The sequence below is a fragment of the Cheilinus undulatus genome, linkage group 18 (assembly GCF_018320785.1).
Source record: "Cheilinus undulatus linkage group 18, ASM1832078v1, whole genome shotgun sequence".
In the NCBI taxonomy this organism is placed as follows: Eukaryota; Metazoa; Chordata; class Actinopteri; order Labriformes; family Labridae; genus Cheilinus; species Cheilinus undulatus.
This window is the reverse complement of record NC_054882.1, coordinates 29,071,813-29,098,986: the sequence shown is the minus strand read 5'-3', so window position 1 is coordinate 29,098,986 and position 27,174 is coordinate 29,071,813. Positions and strand designations below refer to the sequence as shown.

The 27,174-nt window shown below is 40.5% G+C and overlaps 1 protein-coding gene across 1 annotated transcript in view; it reads left to right on the top strand.

The window, feature by feature from the left end:
• Window positions 1-27,174, top strand: part of dlgap2a (discs, large (Drosophila) homolog-associated protein 2a) — a 141,507-nt gene that overhangs the window by 82,837 nt on the left and 31,496 nt on the right. The window contains exons 4-7 of the mRNA XM_041812843.1: window positions 8,854-8,922; window positions 9,988-10,147; window positions 15,720-15,936; window positions 23,472-23,531. Coding sequence (XP_041668777.1) covers window positions 8,854-8,922; window positions 9,988-10,147; window positions 15,720-15,936; window positions 23,472-23,531 — 506 coding nt within the window. The remainder of the gene's footprint in view (window positions 1-8,853; window positions 8,923-9,987; window positions 10,148-15,719; window positions 15,937-23,471; window positions 23,532-27,174) is intronic.

Sequence of the window (27,174 nt, the reverse complement as noted above, 5' to 3'; positions counted from 1 at the left end):
TGTTGACCACTGACCAATGTTACTTTCATCATTTGAGATGTAGTATCCAAGTTGTGCAAGTTCACACCTGAAAACACTAAAAATTCAATCCCACAGATCAAAATAAACTACTTTATGTTGATTTTTAACCCCTTCAAATTTAAAACCAGCCTCATAATCTTAAAAAATCTGCCAGTTTGTGTTCATTTTTTTAGTTTTATCAATCTTTTCTTCCTCAGTCATTATTTACTTGCAGATATTTCCGAAACTGGCTCATGGCTTCAGTTCAGTTTGTCTTTAAAAATGTGTTGCTGATATGACTGCCGTTCAGGTGTGTCCCATCTGCCGTGTGCATAAAAATGTGAGATATTTTTCTTTTTCAATATGTGTTTATTTTCCCCTCTAAATGTTCATAATAACAGGCCTCAGCAGTATCAGTTGTTGAATTGTGTGAAATTGCTAGCTGCATTAACTATGCAGGATTTCTGCCAGGTGCCATAAATCTGATTCTGGATGCTGTAAAACATGATGCTTGGCAACTTTTGATATCTCTGAGAAAATAAGCAGTTATTGACAGTTTCCAAAGTGAGCCACACTTGTATTCTCATTCAGGAGTGAGAGAGGGATTCATTCAGTTCACTGCCCACTAGAAATCCAAGCTAGGTTTAGTGCAGTAAATGTGACATTACTTAGCTAAAATAGAATTTTAACTAGAAATACCACCTGGCAGTGATATGTCCCTGAGGTATCCTTTTGCAGAGTAGTGAAAGTACAGTTGTGAGTCCAAAAGAAAGGGCTGTGATTTGATTCACTGAGCAGTTAAAGGCAAGGGCAGACTAGAGGCTGATGACCTCCAAAATTTAATCAGATCATGTTTGAGTCATAGAATGCATTTGTGCACAGATGTAGTGCCTGCAAGAGTGGCCTAGAAAGCAAAAGATGAACAGATGTCTGATGGCCTTCACCTTTGACCTGTGGCACCTAAAATCTAATCAGTTCATCCTTGAGTCAGGGCTAATATATTTGTGTAAAGTTTAAAGGAAATCAGTCAAAGTATTCTAAAGATATTGTGTTCACAGGAATGGCCAGGACAAACATGACGCTCAGTGACCTTAACCTTTGATCTCCAAAAGCTAGCGAGTTCATTCTGGAGTCAGGGTGAATATTTGTGCAATGTTTGAAGAAAATTTGTCAGAGCAATCTTGAGATATCACGTTCACAAGAATGGCTGGGACTGATGGACATACAGTGCTTTCTGAAAGTATTCAGAATTTTGTTATAGCCTGATTGTTCAGTTGTTTGAATTCATTATGTTTCTCATGAATCTAATCTCAGTAGCCCATCGTGGCAAAGTGAAAATAGAATTTTTGAATTTTTTGCAAATTTATTTAAAAGAAAAAATTGAAATACCACATTGACAGAAGTATTCAGAGCCTTTGCCAAAACATCAGCTCAGGTTTCTCCCATTTCTCTTAACCATTGCTGAGATATTTCTACACTCTGGCTGCAGTCCACCTGTGGTAAATTAAATTGATTGGACATGATTTGGAAAGTCACACACCTATTAATAGAAGGCCTCACAGCTGACAATGCAAATCAGAGCAAAAACCATGAGGTCAGAGGAAGTGCCTGCAGAGCTCAGAGGCAGGATTGTTGCAAGGCACAGATCTGGAGAAGGCTGAAAACACTTCTGCTGTACTGAAGGTTCCCAAGAGCATAGTAGCCTCTATAATTTCCAAATGGAAGACGTTTGGCACAACCAGGACTCTTCCAAGAGCTGGTTGCCTGGCCAAACTGATCAATCCAGGAAAAAGGCCTGAGTAAGAGAGGTGACCAAGAACCTTACGGTCATTCTGTCTGAGCTCCAGAGATCCTGTGTGGAGATTGGACAAAGTTCCAGAAGGACAAGCATCACTGCAGCCCTCCTCTTATCCAGGCTTTATGGCAGAGTGGCTAAACAGAAGCCCCTCCTCAGTGCAAAACACATGAAAGCCCATGTGGAGTTTGCAAAAAAGCACCTGGAGAACTCGCAGACTATAAGAAACAAGATTATCCAGTCTGATTAAACTGTTTGGCCTCAGTTCTACATGATATGTCTGGACAAAAGCAGGCCTCACTCACCACCTGCTCAAAACCATCCCTGCAGTGAAGCATTGTGGTGGCAGCATCATGCTGTGGGGGTGGTTTTCAGCAGCAGGGACTGGGAGCTGGATGGAGCAAAGTACAGAGATATCCTCAATGAAAATCTGTTCTGCAGCAGTACTGGACTATCCAACATGACAGTGACTCTAAGCACACAGCCAAGACAACATTGGAGTAGTTTAGGGACAACTCTGTGAATGTCCTAGAGTGCCCCAGCCAGAACATTGAACATCTCTGGAGAGACCTGACCAACAAGCCCCATCCAACCTGACTGAGCTTCAGATGATTTGCAAAAAAGAATGGCAGAAAATCCTACATCACATTCAGGTAAAGGGTCTGATTATGTTTTTATTTGTAATAACTTTGCAAAAATTTTTTAAAAAAGTCTGTTTTTACTTTGTCATGATGAGACACTGAGTGTAGATTGATGAGAATGAATTGTAGCCTCAGGCTGCAACATAACTAAATTGGCGATAGTAAAGCGTTCAAAAGTATTAAGGTGGAAGAAATCTGCTCCTTGTAGACATTCGTCCTTGTCAGTGGTGTGCCAGAAATGGAATATGGTTTATAAAAATAAGGGCATCCTAGCTCTACATGCTTAGATAACTGAATTGGTAATACCAAAGTAGCAAAGGCTTAATTCAATCAAAATCAGACACTTAATTATCCTTCCATCAAACAAAGATTTGTTTTGAGATATTTGGGCTGCTGGTGGAAATAGAGAAAATAAATCAGTATATTATGCGGTGATCAGATCAAAGATATATTTGTGATTGAAAACAGTCTCGAATAGAGCCATGGAACTGCAGAAAATGCCACAGCAGAAAGCTGTTCATGGGTTTAATTGTGAGAACTGCATGTGCAAAGCAACATATTCACGGCTCACTCTGGTGTGATGTCGCTCAGGTTTGTCAGAGCAATTTGTATTTCATTTCTCTCCCATGCAGCGTGTTTAACTCGTGGATGTTTGCCAAACTGCCGAGAATATCCTCACAGACCTTCTGCAACTTTTGCATAAATCATGCAGTGTGTCTGTTCTGCTTCGAGTGTGCATGAGCCCAAAGGCACATAATCAGACAAAAATTGTTGGCATTATGCAAGACAACCTTGCATCTGACCTTAGTAGAGCATGGCTTATGATGGACATTTAGCTGCAGTGTGCAATGTCAGACAGTCACACTAAAAAGACACTGATACACAGTGGCTAAAGCTGATGATTCCCTCACCTTTTATAGCCGTATCCTCATCTCTGACTCTTCACGCTGCAGATCCAGGGCTCATTGCCATTCAGCGCAGGTTTTGAAATTGATCCTCTCTCTCTTACAGAATTTTCTTTTCCCTGGGAGCTTGGAAACCGCTGGGGGCAACACCCACAAAACCTGCTAATACACATCACAGCCTTTGAGCTGACCCCGATGAAGACACGCACGCACATAAACTAACAGAACCGATGATTAATGCTTTTGGCAGGGTTTGTAATGTCGCCCTGGATGACAGAAGGAGGGAAAAAAGCAGCAGAGAAATTCAGCTTTACAGTCATATCTATGCCATAATCTTCACAGATGATATATAATGACAAATCGAAAGATATTGATTGAATCAAGGAGCTACATACAGATATCCATCAGAGAAGATGCAGTCGAAGCCCTTTTAGCAGTCTTTCTTCCAGTTTGAAGTAATGCATGAGGCAGCTACAATGAGGTATCCCTCTTTTTTAACATCTCACAAAGCTTCCCCTGACAATTCGTCCTGAATGGTTGTAAACATTGAATGATTTATGAGGATGCAACAGCAGGAAGGACTATCATTTTCAGTTATTGTACTCAGAGGCTCCTCTGAATAATGGCTCTCTCGGTGCTTAGACCGACAGTTTGCAGGTTCTGCTGAAAGGAAGATATTGACCAGCATGGATCGGGCTGTGTGGACCGTATCTGGCTCCATTGACAGGAGCAGCACCATTGTTGGTATTTAGGACTCCTCAGAACAACCTGAATGAGAAAAAAATGCAATAATGTGGCATTTTTCCTCCCACGTCAACAGTAAATGGGGATTTTTCCTTTTTTCGTTCTATATTCTTTGAACCATTTTATTTTTAATCCCAACAAATCAGTCAATTTCTCATCTAGTGTTGGAAAATTCAGACATTGCTGCATATATTAACCCAATAGAGGTGTTGGGCTTTCTGGGTCATATTTTGAGGGTTTCTCCTCTCCTTAGCATTAATCATTTTTATATTATTATTTAACCTTTAATTAGCTAGAAAAAGACACCACTGAGATTTAACATTTCCTGCTAAGACAGGAGGCAGTAGTGAACAGAGTTAATGATAAACAAAGGAAGAAGATTCCGTTTGCAAACATTTGTGATATGGGTATTCTGAAGAGCTCACTGACTTCTTGTATTGTACTATCATGAATGCCACCTTTCCAATAAGATGATTGTGAAATTTCATCCCTGCTGGATATTCCACAGTCAACTGTGAGTGATATTATTAGAAAGTGGAAGCATTTAGGAACAACAGCAACTCATCCCGGAAGTAGAAAACCGTGTAAAATCCCAGAGCGAGTTAAACGACTGCTAAGGCACATGATTGGTAGAAGTCACCAACCCTGTGCTGTTACCATCGCTAAAGAGTTCCACTGGCATTAATGTAAGTACAAAAACTGTGCAGTGGGAGCATCATGGATTGGGTTTCCACTGCGAAGCATCTGCATGCAAGCCTAGTCCAATGTTAAGCATTGGATGGAGTTGTGTAAAGCACACCAACACTGGACTGTGGAGCAGCGGAAACTTGTTCTGTGGAGTCAGTGTCTACAGTCAGATGGGTTTGGCGGATGCCAGGAGAATGGTACCTGCCTGACTGCATTGTGCTGTGAAGTTTGGTGGAGGAGGGATAATGGTATAGAGCTGAGGGGCAATCTTAATGCTTCAACACATCAAGCTATCCTTCCAACTTTGTGGCAACTGTTTGGGGAAGGCCCCTTTCTGTTCTAACATGACTGTGCCCCAGTGCACAAAGCAAGAACTATAAAGGCATAGTTTGATGAGCTCAGTCTGGAAGAACTTGACTGACCCGAACAGAGCCCTATCAAGCACCTATGGGATGACATGGAACAGAGATTGCAACCAGGCTGTCAAGCTCGATGGCATCTCATTTGTCCAAGCCTTTTCACCCCTGGTCAGATGCCAAGACTACCAGCGGGGGCTCATGGCAACACTGCTGCCTACCTGGACCCAAGGCCATGCTTAGTCACCACATTCACCCCTTACTATGCTCTAAAGATGTGGACTTTATCAGCAGATTATTTTCCCATACCCCTGGTAATATGCAAGTACATCCATAGCACAGCTGGGGTTGTATCAATCCTCCTTCCTGCCTGATGGTGCCCTGCATGCAACTCACTGGCAATGATGTAGTACCAACACATTGTACAAGTGTGTATCTGAGTAATATTGTTTGCGACATTGAGGAAGAGATTGATTGCTGCTACAGAGACATTTGACTTTTGTAGGGATATCACAGGCTCCTCTTTCTAATCCACTTCTCCTTATTGAAATTCAGACAGAAATATCAAAGTCTTTTTACTAGTTGTATAACAACACTAATTACCTCTATGGCAACATTTGTTAAAAATAGTTTTTTTATTCTTACGAGCCTCCTGCTTCCATCCATGTCAGATGCTATTAAGTCAACACAAAAGAGGCCATACTGATGCGAGTGCTTCCTGACATGAGAGATCTCTTGGTATTATGGTTCATCGGGCCTGCTGAAATGGAATTAGATTGGATTCAAGACAGATGTGATGTAGGTCAGACTTTCTCTGCTCTTGTAGCAATTTGATGTCCCGCACTGGGATTCAGATGGGCCAAACACAAATTTGACAGCAGCCGTTCCCTGAAGCAAATCATGTTAAAGTGAGAACAGGCTGTCAGGTTTGTGTCACCTCCTTCCATATTCTCTCATTGAAACTCTCTGTTGCGCTCACAGTTGACAGGGTCGCCTCTTTGTTCATCTCAACAATAAAGAATACATCACAGTCACAGGCTCACTGAGCTGGAACAGACCTTCCACTAGAGGGAAAGTTAGGTGTAAATTATTGCTTTAATTAATATTCATTAAATGACCTCCGCTATTTACCCCCACCCATACCATGCAGCTTAATCCCTGCTGGTGCGTTCTTAAAGCTGCACAGTCAATAGCCACGATATATTAAACAAACCAGCTTTTTAGTGCCTTACTCAAACATGCCAAAGATGTCAAACCAGTGTATTAACAATGATAGTAAAGCAAATGTGATTAGTCCCTTGTGCTTGTGTTGCAAAGTTGAATGATATTAAGACATGTCTGAAGCTGTTCTCCACTGGTGCGTGCTCAGGAGGTCGTCAATGGTTAACATCCATCTCAGACAACTGCTCTCTCTTTGAACGACTTTGACAACAAAAGCAAACCAATCCCCAACATTTTCAACAGTTTCTCAAATAACTCGCATTTGTTTGCCCCCCTCCTCGATTAGGTTCTTGAGGCAACATAATTAATCAAAGTTAACACTAGCGAAGTATTCAATAATTCCTGATTCAACATAGTGTAATTACTCATTCAGATTGCATTGCAGTATGAGCCTTTTACATCAGATCCCAAGGTCAGAGCTGATTTCCAATACGCGGACTTGTAGCTTTTTAAAATGTTTGATGCACACTAAGATTAGTTTTATTGTTGAGGCTTACTCCCAGCAGGTTTATTCCACCACTAGACATGCAGGATTTAATCCTAAGGTAGAGATACCGTAGATCATGTTTGTCATGTTAAATGTATACGGCTATCAATCTTTTGAAAAATGGCTTTTTCTGTTTTTCATAATCATGCGCTGATTGACAGTGGTACTAAATGGATTGAACTCTTACAGTACCCATAAGTACCCCTCCCCCCAATTGTTCTACCCTTTAATTAATTTTATGACTCAGTCACGGTCAATAAAATTTTCCTTTTTTGACCAAAAAACCCCCATGCAAACACCCTCTTTAAAGTCAAAGTGAAAACTGATTTCTGAAAAGTATTGTCAGTTGAACAAAAATTTGTAGGATACTGGTTAGTCTGTATTCCTGGTTACCATTACACCATGAAGACAAAAGAAAACTTTAAGCAACTCAGAGAAAAGTGGAAGAAAGTTCTTTGGTCTTCATGGTGTAAAAAATTATGCTTTTTAACCATCAGACAAGACGCTATGTTTGGCAGACACCAAACACTCCCTCATAAACACACAACTCCCACTGTGAAGCAAGGTGGTGGCAGCATCAATCTGTGGGGATGCTTCTTGGCATCCGGGCTTGGAAGGCCTGTAATTGAAAAATGAATGCAGCAAAATATAGCAAAATCCTGGAGGACAATCTTACTCAGTCTGCAAGAGAACTACAGCTTGGGAGAAGATTTATTTTCCAGTGAGATGATGACCCAAAGCATAGAGCGGAAGCTACAATCCAATCCAATGGAGAATTTATGGCTAGACTTAAAAAGGGCTGTTCAGGCATGATCCCCGTACGACCTGACAGAGCTTGAGCAGTTTTGTAAAGAAGAATGGAGTAAAATTGCAGTGTCCATATCTGAAAGCCTGATTGAGACTGATCCACACAGACTCAGCGCTGTGACTGTAGCCAAGGGTGCATCTACTCAATACTGACTTGAAGGGGTGAACATTTATGCAGTCACGTTATATGTTTTGATTTAATTGGCATTACTTTGAAGAAATCTCTAAATGAGTTTTTTTGTTAAAAAAGGCAAATTATATTGACCATTACTGATTTATAGAATCAACAAAAGGGTGAAACATCCAAGAAGGAGGATGCTTTCACTGTATATATTTCTTCCTCAGGGTTGTCTGTCCAAGAAGAAACAAGCAGCTCTTGTTCTCCTCCATTCTTCTGGGATGTAATTATTCTGTAGGGTTTTTGCTGTACATTTTGTAAGTCTTGACAGAAAGCATATCTGCTGAACTCAACTTCTGAACCAGCAAACACAGAAAGTTTAAATACGGCCTCCTGCCCTTGCTCTCAAAGCAGCAACTTCTTCATTCTTACTCATTTAACTTTCTTGTAAAATCTTCCCTTTTTTTTGTCTCGCCTCAGCATCGTCCCCATCTCTGTTCTGTCTTTATGCACTGCTCAATCGAACGCCTCACTTTGAACCTCAAAATGAGCACAAAACAGCTATTGTTGAAGCTGGGCTTTGTTTTATCACAGAGAGTACTTTCACTGGGAATGTGACAGACAGGAAGTGTGAGATATTCATCTTCCATTGCTTTATTGGGCAACAATGGCAGTGCATTAGCACCACTCAGAGACATAAGAGGAAACATGCTCTGACATGATTTGATTCGGAGACAATGGAAAAAACATTGACCCTCATTCTACTGATGATAATATACATCTTTACAGGCATATTTTCTTTCAGTGTGCATGTATTTTATGACAGAATTCATAACACACTTCTCATTGCATCACTTCTGTGTCCCTACTGTATGTTTTATTTCTTAGACCTTGCCCTACACAGGTAATTTTGTCTGTTTGTTAAATGTACTGCAACATATCCTTCTTTTCATTACCTGAAAGGCAATGTTTGCAGCATTTCTATGAGAGCCTAAAAGCAAACATTCAGTTCACCTCAACGCCCAGTGAAGTCACACACATCTAATTCCTGCATGTTGGACCCAGTAACTCTCTTTTCTTCTCTACCCACAGCTCTTACCGCCTGGATAAAATCAACAGTGACATGCGTAACTACATCACCAATTTTGCTGCAGACTTAAGGTGAATAAAGGCTCTTCCCCCTCCCCCATACCTCTCTGTTGCTGCCATGTTGCAGTGGTCAGACGGTCAGAGCCAGCTGGCTCACTGCCCTGCTGACTTACCCAATATGGACGCCTCATAGAGCAAACATTTAAGACTAGTCAATGAGAGGTCACCTGGAGCGATCTGCTCATGCTGGCAAAGCCTAAAGCACTGATAAACATGATATAGTCATGATCCCAATCACGGCTTCAACAGCATGATTAACTGCTTTGTTAAACAGTGATAAAAATGTACTTAGTATATTTTTCTGATTAGAGATACAAATTTCCATTTGCAGCTTATTAATTCCACCACTTCATTCAGAATTAAAGTCTAGATGTTTCTGTCGTAGGACGTCTTTGGATGTTTTTGAAGGTTGATATTACTTTGCAAATACATACAGCTTTGCTCCAGCACGACAAGATGGATCGGGGGACTTTTAATCACACTGGCATTTTCCTCGCTGCCAAACATCAGCGTTTAGCTCTATAAAAAGCCCAGAAACTGCTTACTCACCCCTGCCTGTCGTTAGAAATAGATCTGGCGGAGGGAGCTTCGCTTTGGAATTCCTGATGTGACTCTTAACTTTCCTTTTGGGCACCTTTTCTTCTCCTGTGTTTTTGTATCATCTCTCCAAACCAGGCTCCCGTTTGCACTGCTGGGTTAGCACATTTAATTGACCTGCCTGACACTGGGATGCTCTCTGAAGTGCTTGCTCACTAACTAGCTTCTGATTTGCATTTCCCTCATTTCCAAGCATTGATTGGATGTTTCAGCATTCCAGAAATCGATCCGCCTTTTTAAGGACACTGGTGAACACATCAATGGGAGACACAATGTCATAACCAGTCTCCCTCTCAAGTTCAGGTCACCCAGAGGAGGCCTGCTATCCTTAATGACACTTGATTGTGTTTGTCACCATGTTACACCTGCAGAAACGGCTTGTTTATTAGTTAAATCATATCACACTGACTTGTTTAAGATGTCATTGCCGTGGCTGTACTCTCACCCCATGCATTCTTTCCCTTCTCTCTCTCTGTTCAGTCAGAGCTACCACTTGCAAGCCACCAGGGACATGCACCCAAGCATTGCCCTGGATCCCTCTACGAACTACAACTCTCCCAAGTTTCGCTCCAGGAACCAGAGCTATATGCGGGCTGTCAGCACCCTTAGTCAGGCTAGCTGTGTTAGCCAAGTGAGCCAGGTGAGTTTCAACTTCATAAACTTTATTAATCCCCAAATTTAGATCCCAGTTTTCCTTCTATTATAGAAACTTGATACTCATACACATAAACCCAAAATGTATAAACAGCAAGGCTGTCCATTAGGAGGGAAAAAGGGACGAGCTTTCTGGGGCCCAGCCAAACTGCTGTAGTAAAATATAGCCTTTTTAGAAATGTAAACCCCCTTTCTTAAAACAGATTTACCTTTTTCTGTTTACAGTGTGAATGGGCACATTGACTAAGGCATGTGAAAAGTAATGTCACACTTCACAGATAAGCCATGATGTGGACAAACGTTAGAATGACAGAGAATAAAGTGAAAGGAACTAAAATAACTTTAACGGGAAAGTTAATTATTGCAAAAATAAACAAAAAAAAGGGATAGTTGGCAAAAATGGGTTAAAAGTGGCAAAAATGGGTTCTACGGAGCAAAAATGGCATAAAGTGACAAATATGGCTAAAAAGATTGTGAAAGCATTTAAAAAGTGGCATAAAATTGGTCAAAAGGTAGCAAAATAGGTGAAAAGTGGCAATAATGGGTTACAGAGGCAAGATGGCAAATAGTGGCATAACATGAGACAAAAGTTCTGAAAAAGGTGGTGAAAATAGGTAAAAAGTGGCCGAAATTGGCAGGAAAATGTGGTAAAAAGTCCTTACAGAGAGGCAAAAATTAGTCCAAAGAAACAAAAATGGGATCAACAATTTACAACAATTCATTAAGAAAAGGCAAAAAACTGTTAAAATGCCCCAAGAGATTGTGAATAGCGGTTAAAAAGTGTCACAAAAATTAGTTGAAAGGTGGCCAAATAAATAAAAGTGGCAATAATGGGTTGGAGAGGCAAGATGGGCAAAAAGTGATGAAATAGTAGCAAGAACATGAGACTCAAGTTCTGAACAGTGGTTAAAAAGTAGTGAAAATAGGTTAAAAAGTGGTAAAAAAAAAAAAAAAAAAAAGACAAGACTAGGTTAAAACCCAGTATATGGCTGACCGCAACTATCTGGGATGCCTGCTGAAATGCCTGACTGGCAGAGTGATTTTGTAATTATTGTTATTTCTTGTGAGTCAAATTTATTGTGGCAACCTAAATGTTTAGCTACATGCTGTCCTCGCTCTCTTTCTCTCCTCTCAATAAAGCTCTTCTCTGTGTACATATGAAACTCTACAGAGACATGCTTCATACTTCACTGCTAGAGAGACAGTGTCACTTGAGATTGAACTTTTTTTTTTGTCAGATTTAAGTCTTTAATGGTAGTAAGTTTATACTAACAATAAATCACTAACTGTTAATGAACTGTTTATTCTAAAACAAAATTAAAACTGCAGCAGGTTTCAGGAACATTTCTAATTCTCTACAGACAGGTGAGGAAGGGTCTTTATATGTGTAAAATTAAGCTGAAATTCTAAATTAGTGTTCCTATCATTTTTTATATACGTTAATTATCTATAAACAGCACATTTATCATATTCCCTACAAATAAAGACGTGCTAGACGTTTAAGTAGCGTTCTCTTAACAATGCAAATGCAGAGATTTTAACATGTATTTGTTCCCCATAATCATATAGTATTAAGGGGATATTTACCAAATATGTTTTTAACATAGCACACATCCCTGGCTCACGCAGGCGACAAAGAGACAAGCAGCCGGAGCACACACACATAGCGCTGATGTGCTGGTCCTCTGTGGTCAGAGAGGAGCTTTAAGATGAGAAAGTTCTGCTGTTTATCCTCCAGTATTCTGAAACGTTTGCCCTCAACAGATAGAAACCTTGAGTCTACATTACCAACATGTCAGCATGCATTTCAGTGTAGGTGTGTGCGTGAGCGTAGCATTTGTGTGTGTCATTGTTACGCAGCATGAAAGAAGACAAGGATGAAAGGAGAGCAGCTGATGCTGCTGCGTAAAAGACGCCCAAACGGTCAAAGGGAAAGGGACAATAGGAGAAAGAGTGACAGAGGGAAAGGAGCTCATGATGGAAAAATTAAAAACCAAAGATTGTGCGGGAGTACAGTGACATCCAAGCTAACAGTTAAGGCTGGAAAATACTGGAAAAGCCCCCCGCCATGATCGTTTAGCCATGCCGTAACGGACCGGGAGTAGGGCGAGACCATTTTTTTCTGTCACAGAAAGCTTTCAGTGTTGCTCTCTGCGTTTGTTTGGATGAGACACGTTGTCTGGTTCAGACTAAAGCTCCGCTGCAGCTCAGTCCCAGCTAATGACAGGCCTGCTAGAGTCATTAGCTGGGACACAACACCTCATTAGCTGTATACGACAACTAACCCTTTCCCTGTAACTATCACATAGTCATACCAAAGCTGGGCAGCAGAAGAGGGTCAACATCGTTTTTCTGTTGTAGAAAGTTTTCCGTGTTGCTCTCAGTGCTAACTTTGATGAAGAAATGTGTTGGTCTGGCTAAGGCCGAGCTAACATTCGGCTAGCAGGCCATAGATACAAGCACAATAAGTTACCCTGTCCCCCTTTAACTATCAAACACTCATGCTGAAGCGTTTTGGCAGAAGAGCAAAAACACCCTTTCTGTTTCAGAAAGCTTTTAGTGTTGCTGTCTTCGCTTGTTTTAATGAAGAAATGTCCAGTTTTGACTAAGTGCTGCTGTGATTAATTCAGAGCTAATCGCTTGTCGAGCAGCCAGCATACACAAGCACTCACATAAGAAGTTACCTGTTCCCCCTCAACTATCACATAGTCATGCCAAAGCAGGTCAGCTTATAGGGTTGTTTTATTCTTTGTACAGAAATGTGGCCCAATTCTGGTTAAACAGAGGCCATGCTAAAGCTATATCTGAGTATTTACAGCAGTGGAGGCAGCCATTAGAGGGCTTTCAGCACAAGTAAATCCCGTCCATAGCGCAACTCTGTATGTATGGCTCTAGTTAACACAGTGGAGGCAGCCATTGCCGACAGCATTCAGCACAAGCAAACGCAACTCTGTATTGTAAGGCTTGTAAAGTCACTCACTCAGACAGTTACTTATTTACTTACTCAGACACAGACATTGTGTAAGGCTGTGACCATAGCGGTCAGCCAAAAAGTGGAATGAATAGGTGAAGACTGTGGTAAAAAGGGCTCAAATTGGTGATTGTAAGTAATTTGAACATCAGAACCAAATAAAAGCTTGACACACTTTCAGCTCTAAAATGATGTAACTGTTAGTGAGGAAGCTAGCACTAATGCTAATTTAACACACATGCATTGATAAGAAACCACACCTGAGGAGGGCCATTCACTGGGTTTTTCAGTGGCCCAGCCAATTCTGTGGGAAGGCCTGATAAACAGGATTTGACAAACCTGACAAACTGAATTTGATGCCTGCAACACATCCAAAAAAAAAAGTTGGGACCTCTTTTTTTAAAAACACTCTTTAAACATCTCGAGGACTGAAGACATTAAGTGGTAAGGTACTGAAAGTGGGATTCTTTCTCATTCTTGTTTGATGTACATCTTAAGATGCTCCACAGTGCAGGGTTTCTATTGCATTTTTTGCACTTTTTAATGCGCCATAGGTCTTAACAGGAAGCAGGTCTTGATTGTATGCAGGCCAGTCGAGTACCTGAAGTATTTTACTGTGAAGTCATGCTGCCGTAACTCATACAGATTGTGGTTTTGGATTTTCTTGCTGAAATAAGCAGTGGCATTCTTAAAATGATGTCCTCTGGATGGAAGCATGTGTTGCTATGTAAAAGTCAGCTAGTTTTACATAAGCATTTACTTTACAGCTCTTTAATGATCAATATTAACATGAAATCCCCTCTTATAGTCAGATATAATGACTTGCTGCAAGCTTGTTTTCTTCATTAAACGCAAACATAATAGGGTACGGATCTACAAAGTCACGTCATTACTGTATAATTATGTTAATAATAATCTGAATAAATTCATTTAAATTGTGTCTTACCTGTGATCATATTTATCTATCCCTGTGGTCTGCAGATGCTGTCTGTGTGCATGGGGGCATGATGACGTTGTGTGGTGCGTTCAAGAACATTACGTTGCATTCATTTTAATGAACAAACTTGAGAAACAGCCTAAAACAGTTATACAAATCCCCCAATGTAAATTGGTGATGTGATTGTGATTTGAACCACTGAATCTGAGGTGGGGCTCTGTTTCTTCCTGACTTTTACTCTCAGCACCTCATTCCCCTTCACAGCCTGGCTGATCTTACTATAGTTTGTATCATAGTGAACATTCACTTCCTCGCTCTTGGGGACCCCCTGGTTGCAACGGGACCCTAAGCAGCCGCTTATGTCGCTTATGCCTCAGGCCGGCTCCGCTCTATTTCCAAAATGAATTGAAATGTGGAAATGTCAGCACACTTTTTTATTTTAGGTCGGTTCATCTCTGACAGGAGGCCCAGAGAAGTTGACTTTCACTTTTGCATGGCATTCAGTGGTCCAATTTCTTTGAATCTTTGGTTATATCATGGACTGCCATTGGTGAAATCTCTAAATTTTATGCTACTGCACACTGAAGAACATCTTTCATAAAATGTTGCCCATGAAGTGTTTATAAAAGGGGAGACCCTCATGCATTTTTTGATTGTGAATGCTCCATTTATACCCAATTATGGTCAAATCACCTGTTTCCAATTAACCTCCTTACATTTGGAATGTTTCAGTGGATTTTTCTTTCTTTTATTTGAGCATTAACTTTCCCAGTTAACTTTCCCAGCATTTTGGGCTGTGTTTCAGGCATCAAATGCAGAATGTGTGCATTAAAAAAAAACAATGAAGTTTATCAATTTGATCATCTTGTCTTTGTGCTGAGTTCAACTGGACAGGCATAGGTTAAAAAGAATTTCAAAATCACAATATTCTTTCTTTTTGGAATTTGGGTTAGTATTTAATAGGTCATTGTAAATTTTCAATGTATTTTTAAACATTTCAGCAGAGGCTGCTAAGATCCTTATCTCCCTTTTAAAAGAGATTGATTTGTTCACAGTCTTAAAAGCTCAATTAAACCCCCCTCTTATGCCAAATCCCACTGGAGCAAGATATTTATTTATTTAGATTTTTGATATTGCCAAGTGGGAGTGCAGTGATACTGATCAAACATTTTCTGTTTGGTAAACAACAATTTGTTGCAAGTCTTGAAGACGAAAAAATTTATTATGCACATTTGACAGGAAACAAACAGTGCTTGTCAATATAACCCACCAATCTGCAGTAGGAAAATTCTCTATCAGCGTGTAACCTTGAGTTTATTCAAATTTATGAGCGTTGTTTGGTTGTTTAATCACAAATCAAAGGCTACAACACAGAAATCAAGCAGCCCACAGATTATCAGTTAAAGTTGGATTATGACAAAAGAATTTCCAGGCAACAAATGCACAAAAAAATGCTTTGTTACAGTATAAAAGGTTTAGTTTCATTCCTGTTTCTTTGGCTTATTAAAGCATTCTACTGTTTGATTTCTGCCTGAAAAGGACAAAGAAAAGGATGTTAGGATTTTCCGACAGCCAGTTAATTTCTCTGTATAAACAAAAACAAGTTCCTCACATATTTAACCATAGAGAGATGGCTTTCATGTGTTACAGGTGAGTGAAACAGAAATAAACGGCCAGTTTGAATCCGTGTGCGAGTCGGTGTTTAGTGAGGTGGAATCCCAGGCCATGGAGGCGTTGGACCTACCCGGCTGCTTCAGAACTCGGAGTCACAGCTACCTGCGAGCCATTCAGGCCGGCTACTCTCAAGACGACGACTGCATACCCCCCATGGCCTCTACTGTCACCTCAACCATCAGGTCCACCACAGGTAAGCACAGTTAGACGTAGAATTAATGTGTGCCATACAATGTGTGACATGCTGTGTTGATATTTTTGTTTGTGCCTACAAATCAAAAGCAAACGCTTACATTTGGTTTTGACATGTGCTTATGGATATAGAAAAGTTAGTGGTTGTACTGTCAAGCAGCTTCATATCTTTGCATGAATCACTTGTGTGTTTCCATTGTTTTTGATGGACCTATGACTACCGTGGCTAGCTCTTGTGAGCTGTGCTAGTTCATCCTGCTGTATTTCAGATACAGCTCTCCATCTGCTCATCCACTGGATGCAACAGAGAGTAAAGCTATGAACCCTATTGAAAATCACATATGAAAATAAAAATCAGCTCAGACTAAGGACAAGATTGCTTTTTCTGCAGCATTTGGCAAGTCTGACTTGTTTTGTGATGCCATTTGGCGACACTTGTGAATTTGGGGGAAGAGTGTTGAAAAGTATGCTTTGTTTATATGCATTCCCAACATGTGCAAAACATCACAATGAGATTTCTTTGCTCACATATTGTCCCCTGCGCACAAGTTATTGTGTGTCATTGCAGAGCTCATGGTTTCACAATAAGATTACAAAGCACCACACTGTCATGTCCCAGACTAGATAATGGATAATGTAAAGCTGGCAAAGAATACCATTACTGCACTGTTGCTCTGGTTAGACACATTAATCACTTATGGAAACTTGGTCCATTAAATCCAGACCTATTCAGCTGACATGTGCACATTCATTTATGATAAAGAGTCTTGATTATCAATTGTTAGTTGCTGGTGGTCTCAACAATTCATATGATTGCTGGATTTACAGAGGAAGTGATATGTCCTTGTATGGATGAAGAATGGGGGAAGAAAAGAAGAAAAAGTGCCCGGGCAAGAAGCCTGACAGGATGCCACCTCTTCTCACTGTAGATAACAACAGTTATAGGGAGAGTTAGAGGTGTGGCCATCTGGAGATGTGCTTTTGATCAATTTTCATACCTTTAAATAATTGCTTACACTGCTTTCTCTGTCAACTCTTTCAAATCTTTACTTACAGCGTTTGTTGGATTTAATGGGGCAATTGGTGCTTTAATATTTCTGTCAACCTGGATCTCAAAATTTTCAATAGGGTTCATACTATACTTCTGATTCATAGGAAAATGTTTGGAAGCTTTGCTCATCTTTGCCTCTTTTCATTGCACAAAGTACACATTTCTTTACCTTGACTCAAAGCAGAAGGCATGCAAGGATTATTCCTACACCCCATTTACTGGAAATAGCGTCCATTCTATGTGATGTGTTCTGGGAGATAGTTTCAGCTTTGTGCATTGAAAAGATGTAAAGAATGCATGCTACAAATTAAGGTTGAGAAGGCAGTGTAAACCATTATCAGAAATGAGTCAAAATGGGTGGACTTTCCCAGTGTTCAACTGGTTTTTAACCACATTTGTATTAATCTTATATAGAAATTGGAAGATTCCTATCATTGCATAGTGGTAATAATCTATATTGCAGCACTTAGTCTTTGTAATTTTCTAATATCTTATTTTGACTCATGGCATTCAGTGCATGATTTAATGTTCCTGCTTTGTGGCAATAAAAAGCACATTTTCTCCAGCTGCTCACACCTGTGGCCAAATTACAGATACATATCTACATTTGTCTTCCAGACAGAAATTATGTGCAGGAAGACACTTGTTTACCCAACCGAGCCAGTATACGTGAGGAATTGGCAGACACAACCCCCTTGACTCATGATGATCTAGGCTGCCCCATCAGAAGAGACAGGCTCTACCATCAAGATAACATGGGAGCTAAGGCCAAACCTCTTTCCGGACCGCCTGTTTCTCCAAGCCTCTTCAGATCCCCCAGAACTAGCAACCCAGAAAGGCCATCACCAAAAGCCATCCAGGCCAGTATCAAAGAGTCAGCTACCTTGGCCGCCGCTATCAGCATGCAATGGAAGGAAGAGGTGTCAGCCATGCGTCGAGAGCTGGCTGAGCTGAGAAGAGATCTCTGTAAAGAGCTCCGAGCTTTCAACAGTAATTTCAACACTTTCACGCAGCATTACAACACATGGTCTCCCCAAGCAGGAAACGCGACCGCTGGAGCTGATGAAGGTTTAGGAGGAGGGGCTCGAGGTGGAGCTGGAGCTGGGACAGGGACAGGACCAAGAACAGGGTTAGGAGCAGGACTTGGAACCTCTACAGCAGATAGAGCCATGGGTGGTGCTCGAGAGAAGAAACCACAGGTTTCAAAGGTGTCTGTTGGGACCCAGGCAAGAAGCAAGGTCCTGGTCCGACAAAGCACTGCTGATGCAGCAGTCAACTGTCCAGAAGAGAAAGAGGAAAAGAAAAGCACCCGCCATAAATTGCCAAAACAGCTCTCTATGGACCCAAGTATTCTTGCCTGTCCTCAGTCAATGTATGTAGAGAGTGCCATACCACTTACTTTGGATCCAATACTTCCAAGCTCTGTAAGAGCAAGCCAACAAGAGCCTACGGACTCAACTCCTTTGCACTCTAAGGCTGAACCAGAACCTGAGGTGCCAGACCATGCACATAAGAGTTCACCTGACATAGTCACGAAGGAGCCAGTCAAGGCTCAAAGTGCAGTGCCTGCTTCCACTGAGAGCCCAAAGACATCAAAGACAGTGAAAGAAGAAGTGCAAACAGCTCCTCAGCAAACGAAAGTAGACACTGCTAGTGTTTCCCTTTCCGATGCTACACGGTCTGACCCCGATGACATGAAATCCAAAGACTCTGATCAAACTGTAAGAGATAAAATACAGCTGCCATATCCTGTTCCTGTAGTTACTGTGTCGCCACCAGATGAACATGACTATGGCAACATGTCAGACCCAGAGTCTCCAGATCCTATCACTGTAAACAAGCCAGATCCATTGCCTCAAGAACCCACCCCTGTGCCAAATTCAGGATTAGAAAATAAGGAGCCTGTAGAGCCCACAGATTTAGAACCAAAGCTATCAGACCAGCCCAAGGCATCATCATTTGAATCCATTAGCAGAGGTCCAATCTCAGTCTGTGATACTGCTACAACATCAGCTGTTACTGTCACATCTAATGTAGAGGCTGCCACTGGATGTCCATCTATTGTGATATCAGAGTACCTTGACACAGACTCTCCTGCAAGTCCAACTGACAGTGACACAAGTCCAGAACCCGTCATCACCCTTCCAGACAACCCCTTAGACCCTCTCCCCGAGCAATCAACATCATTCTCAACCATTACTCCCAGTGCAGAAGAAAGTCAACCCGGCACTGAACCAGAGTCTCAAGACTCAGACTGGCCACCACTTCCTGAACCACTTGATACCACCCCTATATATCATGCTGATCTAGTCCACTTTGACTTAGTCATGCTGACCTCTTTAGATCAAGATGATCTTGACTCAGTCTTCATGGACCCTGAACCAGAGCCATTTGATCTGAGCATTGACTCCCCATCAAACACAGAGGATTTGGATCCACCCATCTACCAGTTTGACTCTTCATCATCTCCTCTTCCCACCGTTGACCCCGCCACACTCTGCACCTTGGATCTCTCACAATCACCAGAATCTGCCTGCGTGGATCCAGCCATGGAGTATCGCTTAGCTCACATGCCTCAGGAAGTGGCTTCTAATCTACATGGAGTCCAACTACCACTGGTCACTGTCACAATATCCCCTCCTAGTTCAGTATCTCCTGATACGTCTTTTGAAATGGACTTTGGACCAACAAGTCCAGCTCCAGATACAGATCAATCTCCACCTGATCTGGAAGACATACCCTCAGTGGACCAGTCTCAAACACAGCAACATCATACAGTGGTGGAAACGCTGGAGTGTATGGCTGTATCCCAGGAGAGTAGAGAAGAGATCTCAAGCAGTCCAGAGAGGTCCACGAGCGATCAAGCCTTTCTGTGGTGCAGGTGGCAGAGGAAGGCCCAGAGACAAGAATCAATGCACAGAAGTGCCAGTGTGGAACTGTGGAGCGGGAGATACGAGTACAACAGTGCAGAAATCACATACGTGTCTCTCACTCTGTGACCTCATACCTCATTTTCAGCAGCCAAAATGTAGCCCAGAGTGAATTTATTCTTCATGGTTTGTAGCATGCACTGGAAAGTGCAAACGTAAATGTCACGTAATCTTTGGCATTCAAAGAAAGAACTTCCTCATACACTGTCCAGTAAGATTCCAGGATATAAGACTGCACTGGTAGCAGCAAAAACCATCTCTCAAGGATTTTATCATACGGCAAGATGTGCTGAACCCCAATGGGGGATCTTTTTTTGAACGTTTGCCAAAAGCAGTGTGAACCTTTCTTGTGAATGATCTTCCAGGATAGAAATGACTACTTCCGTGTATTTTTTCTAATTGGCGAGGATCACTAATGAGTTTTCTTGTTCGGGTCTGTGTTACATCAAGGACACCTCACACATCTATTATGAGAGACTCTTTGGAGCTCCATGACGGACTACGGACAAGATGGCCTTGTTCTTTATAGGTCAAGACAATCCTTGCATTAATGAAGGAAACAATCCTTTCTTTGACTCTTTTTGAGCCTTGTTTATTGTCACTCTGGAGTGACATTTGTGCTAGTTATCATATAACTATAAGGACATATTGTTTACTATGTGAGCTGCTGAATGGACTCTGAAGTTATGTTGCAAAATGATGTTTGGGAAAGCTAAGACGGAGCTGGGATATTGTACTGTTATTTTTTCATTAAAAAAAAAAATCACATAGGTCAACCTTAAGCTCAAAGCTAAACAAATACCAGGACAGTAATGGTATGTAGCCCTTATATTCACACAACCTACATTCAAATACAGTTTGCAACTAAACATACAGTACATTTACTCACATATTTTCAGGTCATAAGATAAATTTATCAAAAAATATACAGCAAGTAGAGAATTAACAGGCCTTGTTGAAAGGTGATATTGTATTTTTATTGTAAGATATCATCTTCATGCTCAGGAATCAAAGACTGAGAATGTAACATGACCGGGACAGAAGTGTAATGTGATGATTGACTGTGTTCCCTTCTAAAAGGAGGTGTATATCACATTGTGGCTATTTTTTAATATGTGTGACTCTGAATGATGGAAATGATGTCGTAATGTTGCATGACAGATGGCTTAAATATTTTGTTCATTTCATATATGTGGCCTCATTGTAAGTATTCAGTTCTCTTCATTATTTTTTTCCTTATGCAGTGTGATTGAAGAGGCTGACATACCCTATAAAAAATACTGAATTCTGTTACCAGCAAAGGACAGCTAAAAGACAGGCAAATCACACAATACATCTGTGCTAACCGTCCAATTAATAGGCTTTATACAGAGGTGCCGGCTGAGGTCTAAGCTCTAATAAAGTGTGCTGGAACAAAAAGAATATCTTTGCTGAACATCAGTGAGCTGCCGGAAGAGGATTTTCTCTTGTGTTGTTTTGAATAAGGAAATGTTCAGAGCACTTTATGAAAGTTTGCTAAATTGACTGTAAGAGGTTTTCAAAAGGATGGGAAGTTAATTAGTCTGTATTATATTAATTTTCTGCTTTTCATGGCAATGGTACACCATACCCTTTTCTTCCTGAGACTGCTTCCATGTTAAACTTTTGGTTTGCAAACTTGTTACGTAAAATTTGACCTGTACAGCAGTGATGTTATTTTTATTCATGAGATATAATCAGAAAATAAACTGCTTCAGGATTCAGCTCTGTATTGATACATATTTGCACATTAACACTTTATTCACCTTTTAATTCTGAATGAGGGTAATGTTACAGCAAGCATATTTTTAAATGTCCGCTAAAGGTGGACTTTGCAATGAAAATTTGACAAGCTGATCTTGTGTTGATTAAAAAAATAAGCTGCTGTTAGATACTTTAAAGATTATTAAAGGGGACATATTATGCAAAATCACTTTTTCAGGCTTTTCTAACAAAAACACGTGCCCCTGGCCTGTCCACAATCCCCTCAAGTACCAGAAAAGTCCCTCCACCCTCTCTTTCTCCACCTTTCAGAAAATGTGTGCTGAAACAAGCCGTTCTCAGATTTTCCTCTCATGACCTCATGTAGGGAGTTAGCACCGCCCCCAGGTGTGGTTGGCCCTCCCTGCTTGGGAGAAAGTTCCGCCCTCCCCTCCTGATCTTCCTCGCAGCTGCCAGCTGTGAGGAGGATCAGGAGAGCCACATCCATTAAGCCACATCCATTTCCTGAGAGGGGCATGGTCAGGGGCGGAGTCAGACAGCTCAGCAACATTTAAAGCTGCAGACACAGAAACGGCTCATTTTGAGCAGGGCTGAAACAGAGGGCTTTTTAGACATACAAAAATCCTATACTGGATTTTTTTTTTTTTTTTTTTTTTTCAAAAAAAGGTTTCACAGGCATGTTTTGGGGACCTCTGAGACCAATATAAACTTGTCTTTAAAGGGTAAAAATATGTCCCTTTTAAGAAAGCTAAGACACTAGATGGCATGCAGGAGAAGTTTACATAACTGTTTTGATTGCTTTTTAATAGATCCAGCAACAAGTATTGTGTTCATATTACTTAAGTGGAGCTTTAGCGAAAACAAAAATCCTCTGGTGATATCATTAAACAATGCAAAATATGATAATCATTCAGTATGTTTATATGCACTGGGAAGTCATGCTACAGTTATAGCTCGATTTGGTCACTAACCTGGACTATTGTACTTGTCCCAGTATACACAGCAGGAGAACCGATGAATTCACAGGTGCCTCTGCTACATTAGATGGCCGTCAGCCAATTTAAGCTTGTTATTATGAACCTTCTCTTCTGGGTAACCGTGCTAACATGTTAGTAAGAAGTACACTGTTTGTGAAAACATGATCAAATTTTACAGCTCCATACCTTTCCTACACTGTGCTCTGCTCTCATGTGACATCACAGTAGATGTCATAACACCTGCCACTCTACTAGTATTTTCTCACTGCCACGCAGCCGTGCAAACCCAACTGAAGACAGCGGTGGAGTGAGAAGGAGCCTATTTTTAAAGAGACACACACCAAAAGCAAGTGACCAAGAGATGATTTATACAGGGTCAAAAACCCTCTGGTGCTTGATTGAAATACTGTTTTTTGAGTTTTTAACTTCAAACTCAAACATTGTGTTTGCCCAGTAAACATCAAATCCCTGTGTGTAAAAATCAAGTAATAAAAAAAAGGAAACAAAACGGACTGCATGGCAAAATAACTGGTTAGAAATTGAAATCAGTTGTGCTGACGTGTATTCAAAAATTGTTCCAGTCAACCTATGATGGTGCTCTAGCTAAAGTCTTGGTTGGCTTTCATATTTCTGTGTAGATTGTTTTTAAAGCAGCCTCATAGTTTCTTGTTTGTTTTTAATTTCTCCAAAAGGATTTATTCTTCTGTGCAGGGGATTCTCAAAGCATGCAGTTACTCCCTGAATTCCCTCTGTGTCTGTAATTTGAAAAATTGTACTTTATGTCTTTGGGCAGATGTGCCCACATTTCTGAATATCCACCCCACTCACTTGCTTTCAGGGATCCAGTTCCGCCTCCCCTCCTCCTGCAGCATTGATCGGACTCCTCAGCAAACCCCAGGTAAACCTCCTACCTGGGGCTAATCCATTGCTCTGTTTGTGAGAAATGTTATTTTAATGAGTCGTCCTGTGGCCACAGGCCGCTAAGCACAAGTTTAAGTAATGCTGGGCATCTCCAATTAGCACACATTCACAGCTAGAGAACGCAAATGTGGACTTCTATGAGAATAATAAACTACAAGGAGATTCCAGTGAGAATGCAGTGATAATTGTACTTGCAATGAGGAGTTTGTGTTTAAAAAAATATTTATTCACATAAGAAAGACTAAAGAATTTCTTAATGTCTGAACATTATTAATTGGTCAGCGCCTTTCCCTTTCATTCTATGGTCATATTTTCACAATGCACTTGAATCTGTTGCAGCTAGATATCCCTTAATATAAATTAGGGCTGAACGATTTAGGAAATAATCTAATTGCGATTATTTTTTCCAATATTGTGATTTAATGTGCAGTTATTTTTTTAAGTTCCTCATCCTATGTATTTTCAACCAACACAAGCCATCAATGTTTTAACCAGAAAAACATTAAATAGATTCAACTGGAGCGGAGCAATTTATAAAAAAATATGTAATTGCAGTTATTTTGACTCATATTGAAAATTCAGCATGAAATGTTGCATAAAAAGGGAATGGTCATTTTTATGTCACTCTTATTTTGATTAAGATAGGAAAGCACATTTTTTGCAAACTATTCAAAAAAATGACACTAAAATGTTTGTATGATGGATGGAACATAGCTCTACTGCACAAGAATCAGGGTCATGTTATTAAAGCCATCTAACAGAATAACACACCTCTGCAATGGCTGCACTCTCACTTGAGGAAAACCAGCAAGGGACGATGCTCCAGCCAATGAGGAGGCTAGCACGCGCAGCCAATCACAGCTCAGGTCAGAGGGAGCGTTCCTATTGGCCGCTGTAGTAATTGTGCTTCTGCCTAGAGTTACCAGCGGTGTTCGGTCTTATGTAGAATTTGTTCATGCTGAGAAGAAGTGTTTTCTGACCTGTAATCCAGCCATTGATTTCAGTGGAAAAGTGGAGCAAAACCACTCCACGAGAGCTTTGCTACCATCAGTATTCGATTCAGCGGACATGCACATCCGCGAGGAGGTATGTGAGAAGAGGGGCGGAGCTATGGAGCTCAAACAAAGAGAAGAACAGGAAGGGAGGGGGAGTACGTAGAACTGATTCTACATGGCTCTCATCGAATGTTACGTTCTCAAGCTTTAAACTAATATTTTAAAATATATTTCAGGTCAAAGAAATATCGCACCTTTTGCAATTAAAAAATTGCAGTAGGGTATATCGTAATTTCATCTAAATTCGATTAATTTCCCAGCCCTAATACAAATATTTTTTATTTCTGTATTTACTAGTATGATTACAGTATATTTACAAAATTACACTGAGAAATAATTCAGCCCAGAAAAAAACAAAACACTATAAACATACCTTCTCTGGTTCTACTTTTGCGTTTGTTTGAGGTTGACTAGATTTTTTTTTTGATTGTGTTCAACATGTCCCCCAAGACCCCAGTTCCAAATATTCTCATTTAGGTGTTTTCTTTGTGGTTAAGATGACTAAGAGTTGTCATATTCACTGAACTGTAAAAAATGCTTAAAAAAACTACTAGGTTTTTAACTTTAGGAGAGGTCAGACATATACTGTACACATGTGGTGGAATAACCCAGATTTGTTTTGTAGCTGGGCTTTCTGGGACTCAGCAAGGTGCTGAGATCCAAATGGTATTTCTACTCTGAATACACATCAATCCACATCTTGGTCAAAGGGGGAAACACCATGATTGAGGCATGTGCATTTCATCCTGAAAGCTGCAGGTGCTACAAATGCTTATGTTAGCCACACCCTACAAGCCTATTTGGCACCGTTTACAGATGCTGTGCTTTTCTGAAATATCTGACCAAATTCAACCCACAATGCACTGCTTTTTTGTTCACTTCCCTTGTTTGGTTTGGATTTACAGTGAACTGAATTTTAGTACTCTTTGAAGTGAACTGAGACTTCCATTTTTAAGCACACTAAAGTTTAGATCTGTTATTAGTTCGAGCTTTCACAACATCCCAAAGCCAACAAACAGGCATTAGCAAGTGCACAAGAGATTGTTTTAAACTTACAAAATTCCTCAGGCATGAATACACCCATAATGTTTACACTCTTTAATTTATCAATATACATAGTAATAGGCCAGGAGTACGTGCACATGCATGATTGACCAAACAAAGGTTCAACCACATGTGCAAACTGGACATGCACTAATTGAAAGATGTCCGATTATGGGCCTACACAAGAAAGAGGGCCTTTTGTTGGGAATTCTGTTCCTTGCTGAAGAATAATGCCCAGAAGGTGATCTGGTGAACTACAGTCAAAATATTTAGTTACACTTTGGTGCAGACCAGGACTAGAGCTGGCGATCCTTCCCTTCACAGCCCAGTCAGAACAGTCTGTTGACTCCTGTTCATGCAGAGATGCAGACTGGAGAAAAATTTTACGGACAAATATTGATTTCTGAATTCTTTATAGGTGTTCTAGTATTCTTTTTTTTAACCTCCTACGACCTAGCATCCTCATATGGGGATATTACATTTTGGGTTTCCTGCACCATCACTCTTTATTTTGCTGAGCATAGACCTACTAGTCTTTTTTGTGGGCACTGTCAGCAATTTTGTGGTCACACAAACCTATTACAGTTATCAGTGTCCATACAAAATGGCCACCATTCTGACCAAAGACACTCCTGACAGAAAAGTAGTCAAGGTACAATAGCCCTATACATTTTATGACTGAGACTTATTTATTTATGTCATATCGAACCCTTACAGCTCCATATGGCATTCAAATTTGACCATTTTTATTAGAATTATTAGCAAGAACTTGTATGAGGACATTGGGACTTTATTATAGTTTTATAATCAAACATACCTTGGGAAGATTCTGGAAAGAAACCAAGAGTTTGCATGTGGTAAAAATAAGTCTACACTGATATTTATTCCTTTTTATATTTCCATGGAAAAGTTTAGCAGCGAAAAATTTAGAAGACATAAAATAAAGGAAACTGTGGAAATATAATAATTATCGTAGTTAAAAAGCAACTAGTCTGCAGTAGCATGAATCTGAATGTGAGGGTGCAATAAGCTTTATGCTATAAAGGAGGAGGCTGGGGTGGAGGAGGTTAAGCTTTTCCAGCAGCAGCAGCAGTGTGGTGCACCAGCATTAATGCAAGCAAGGATTAGTGAGAAGTATGTAAGAAGTATTTAAACATACTGCTATGTGAAGGGAAAGAGCTGGGAGCTGGAGGGCAATAATTTGGATCAGCTGGCCAACTTTATTATGTTTATCAGGTTCTACTAATCCAAAACAAGAAGGAAGCATCAAAAATGTATAGCAAACTAGAAAAGCACTTGGAGAGGGCAGACCTCCACCATTAGCCCTATCTCCCAATAGTACAGAATCCTTTAAAAAATTCCTGGATCCAGACGGTGATCCAGATCACTTCCAAAATCTAATCAGTTCTTCCTTCTACCATTTCTGATTTTTTCTGAAAATATCATCAAAATCCACCCAGAACTTTTTGAGTTATGTTGCTAACAATCTAACAAACAAACACACTAACAAACCCTGCCGAT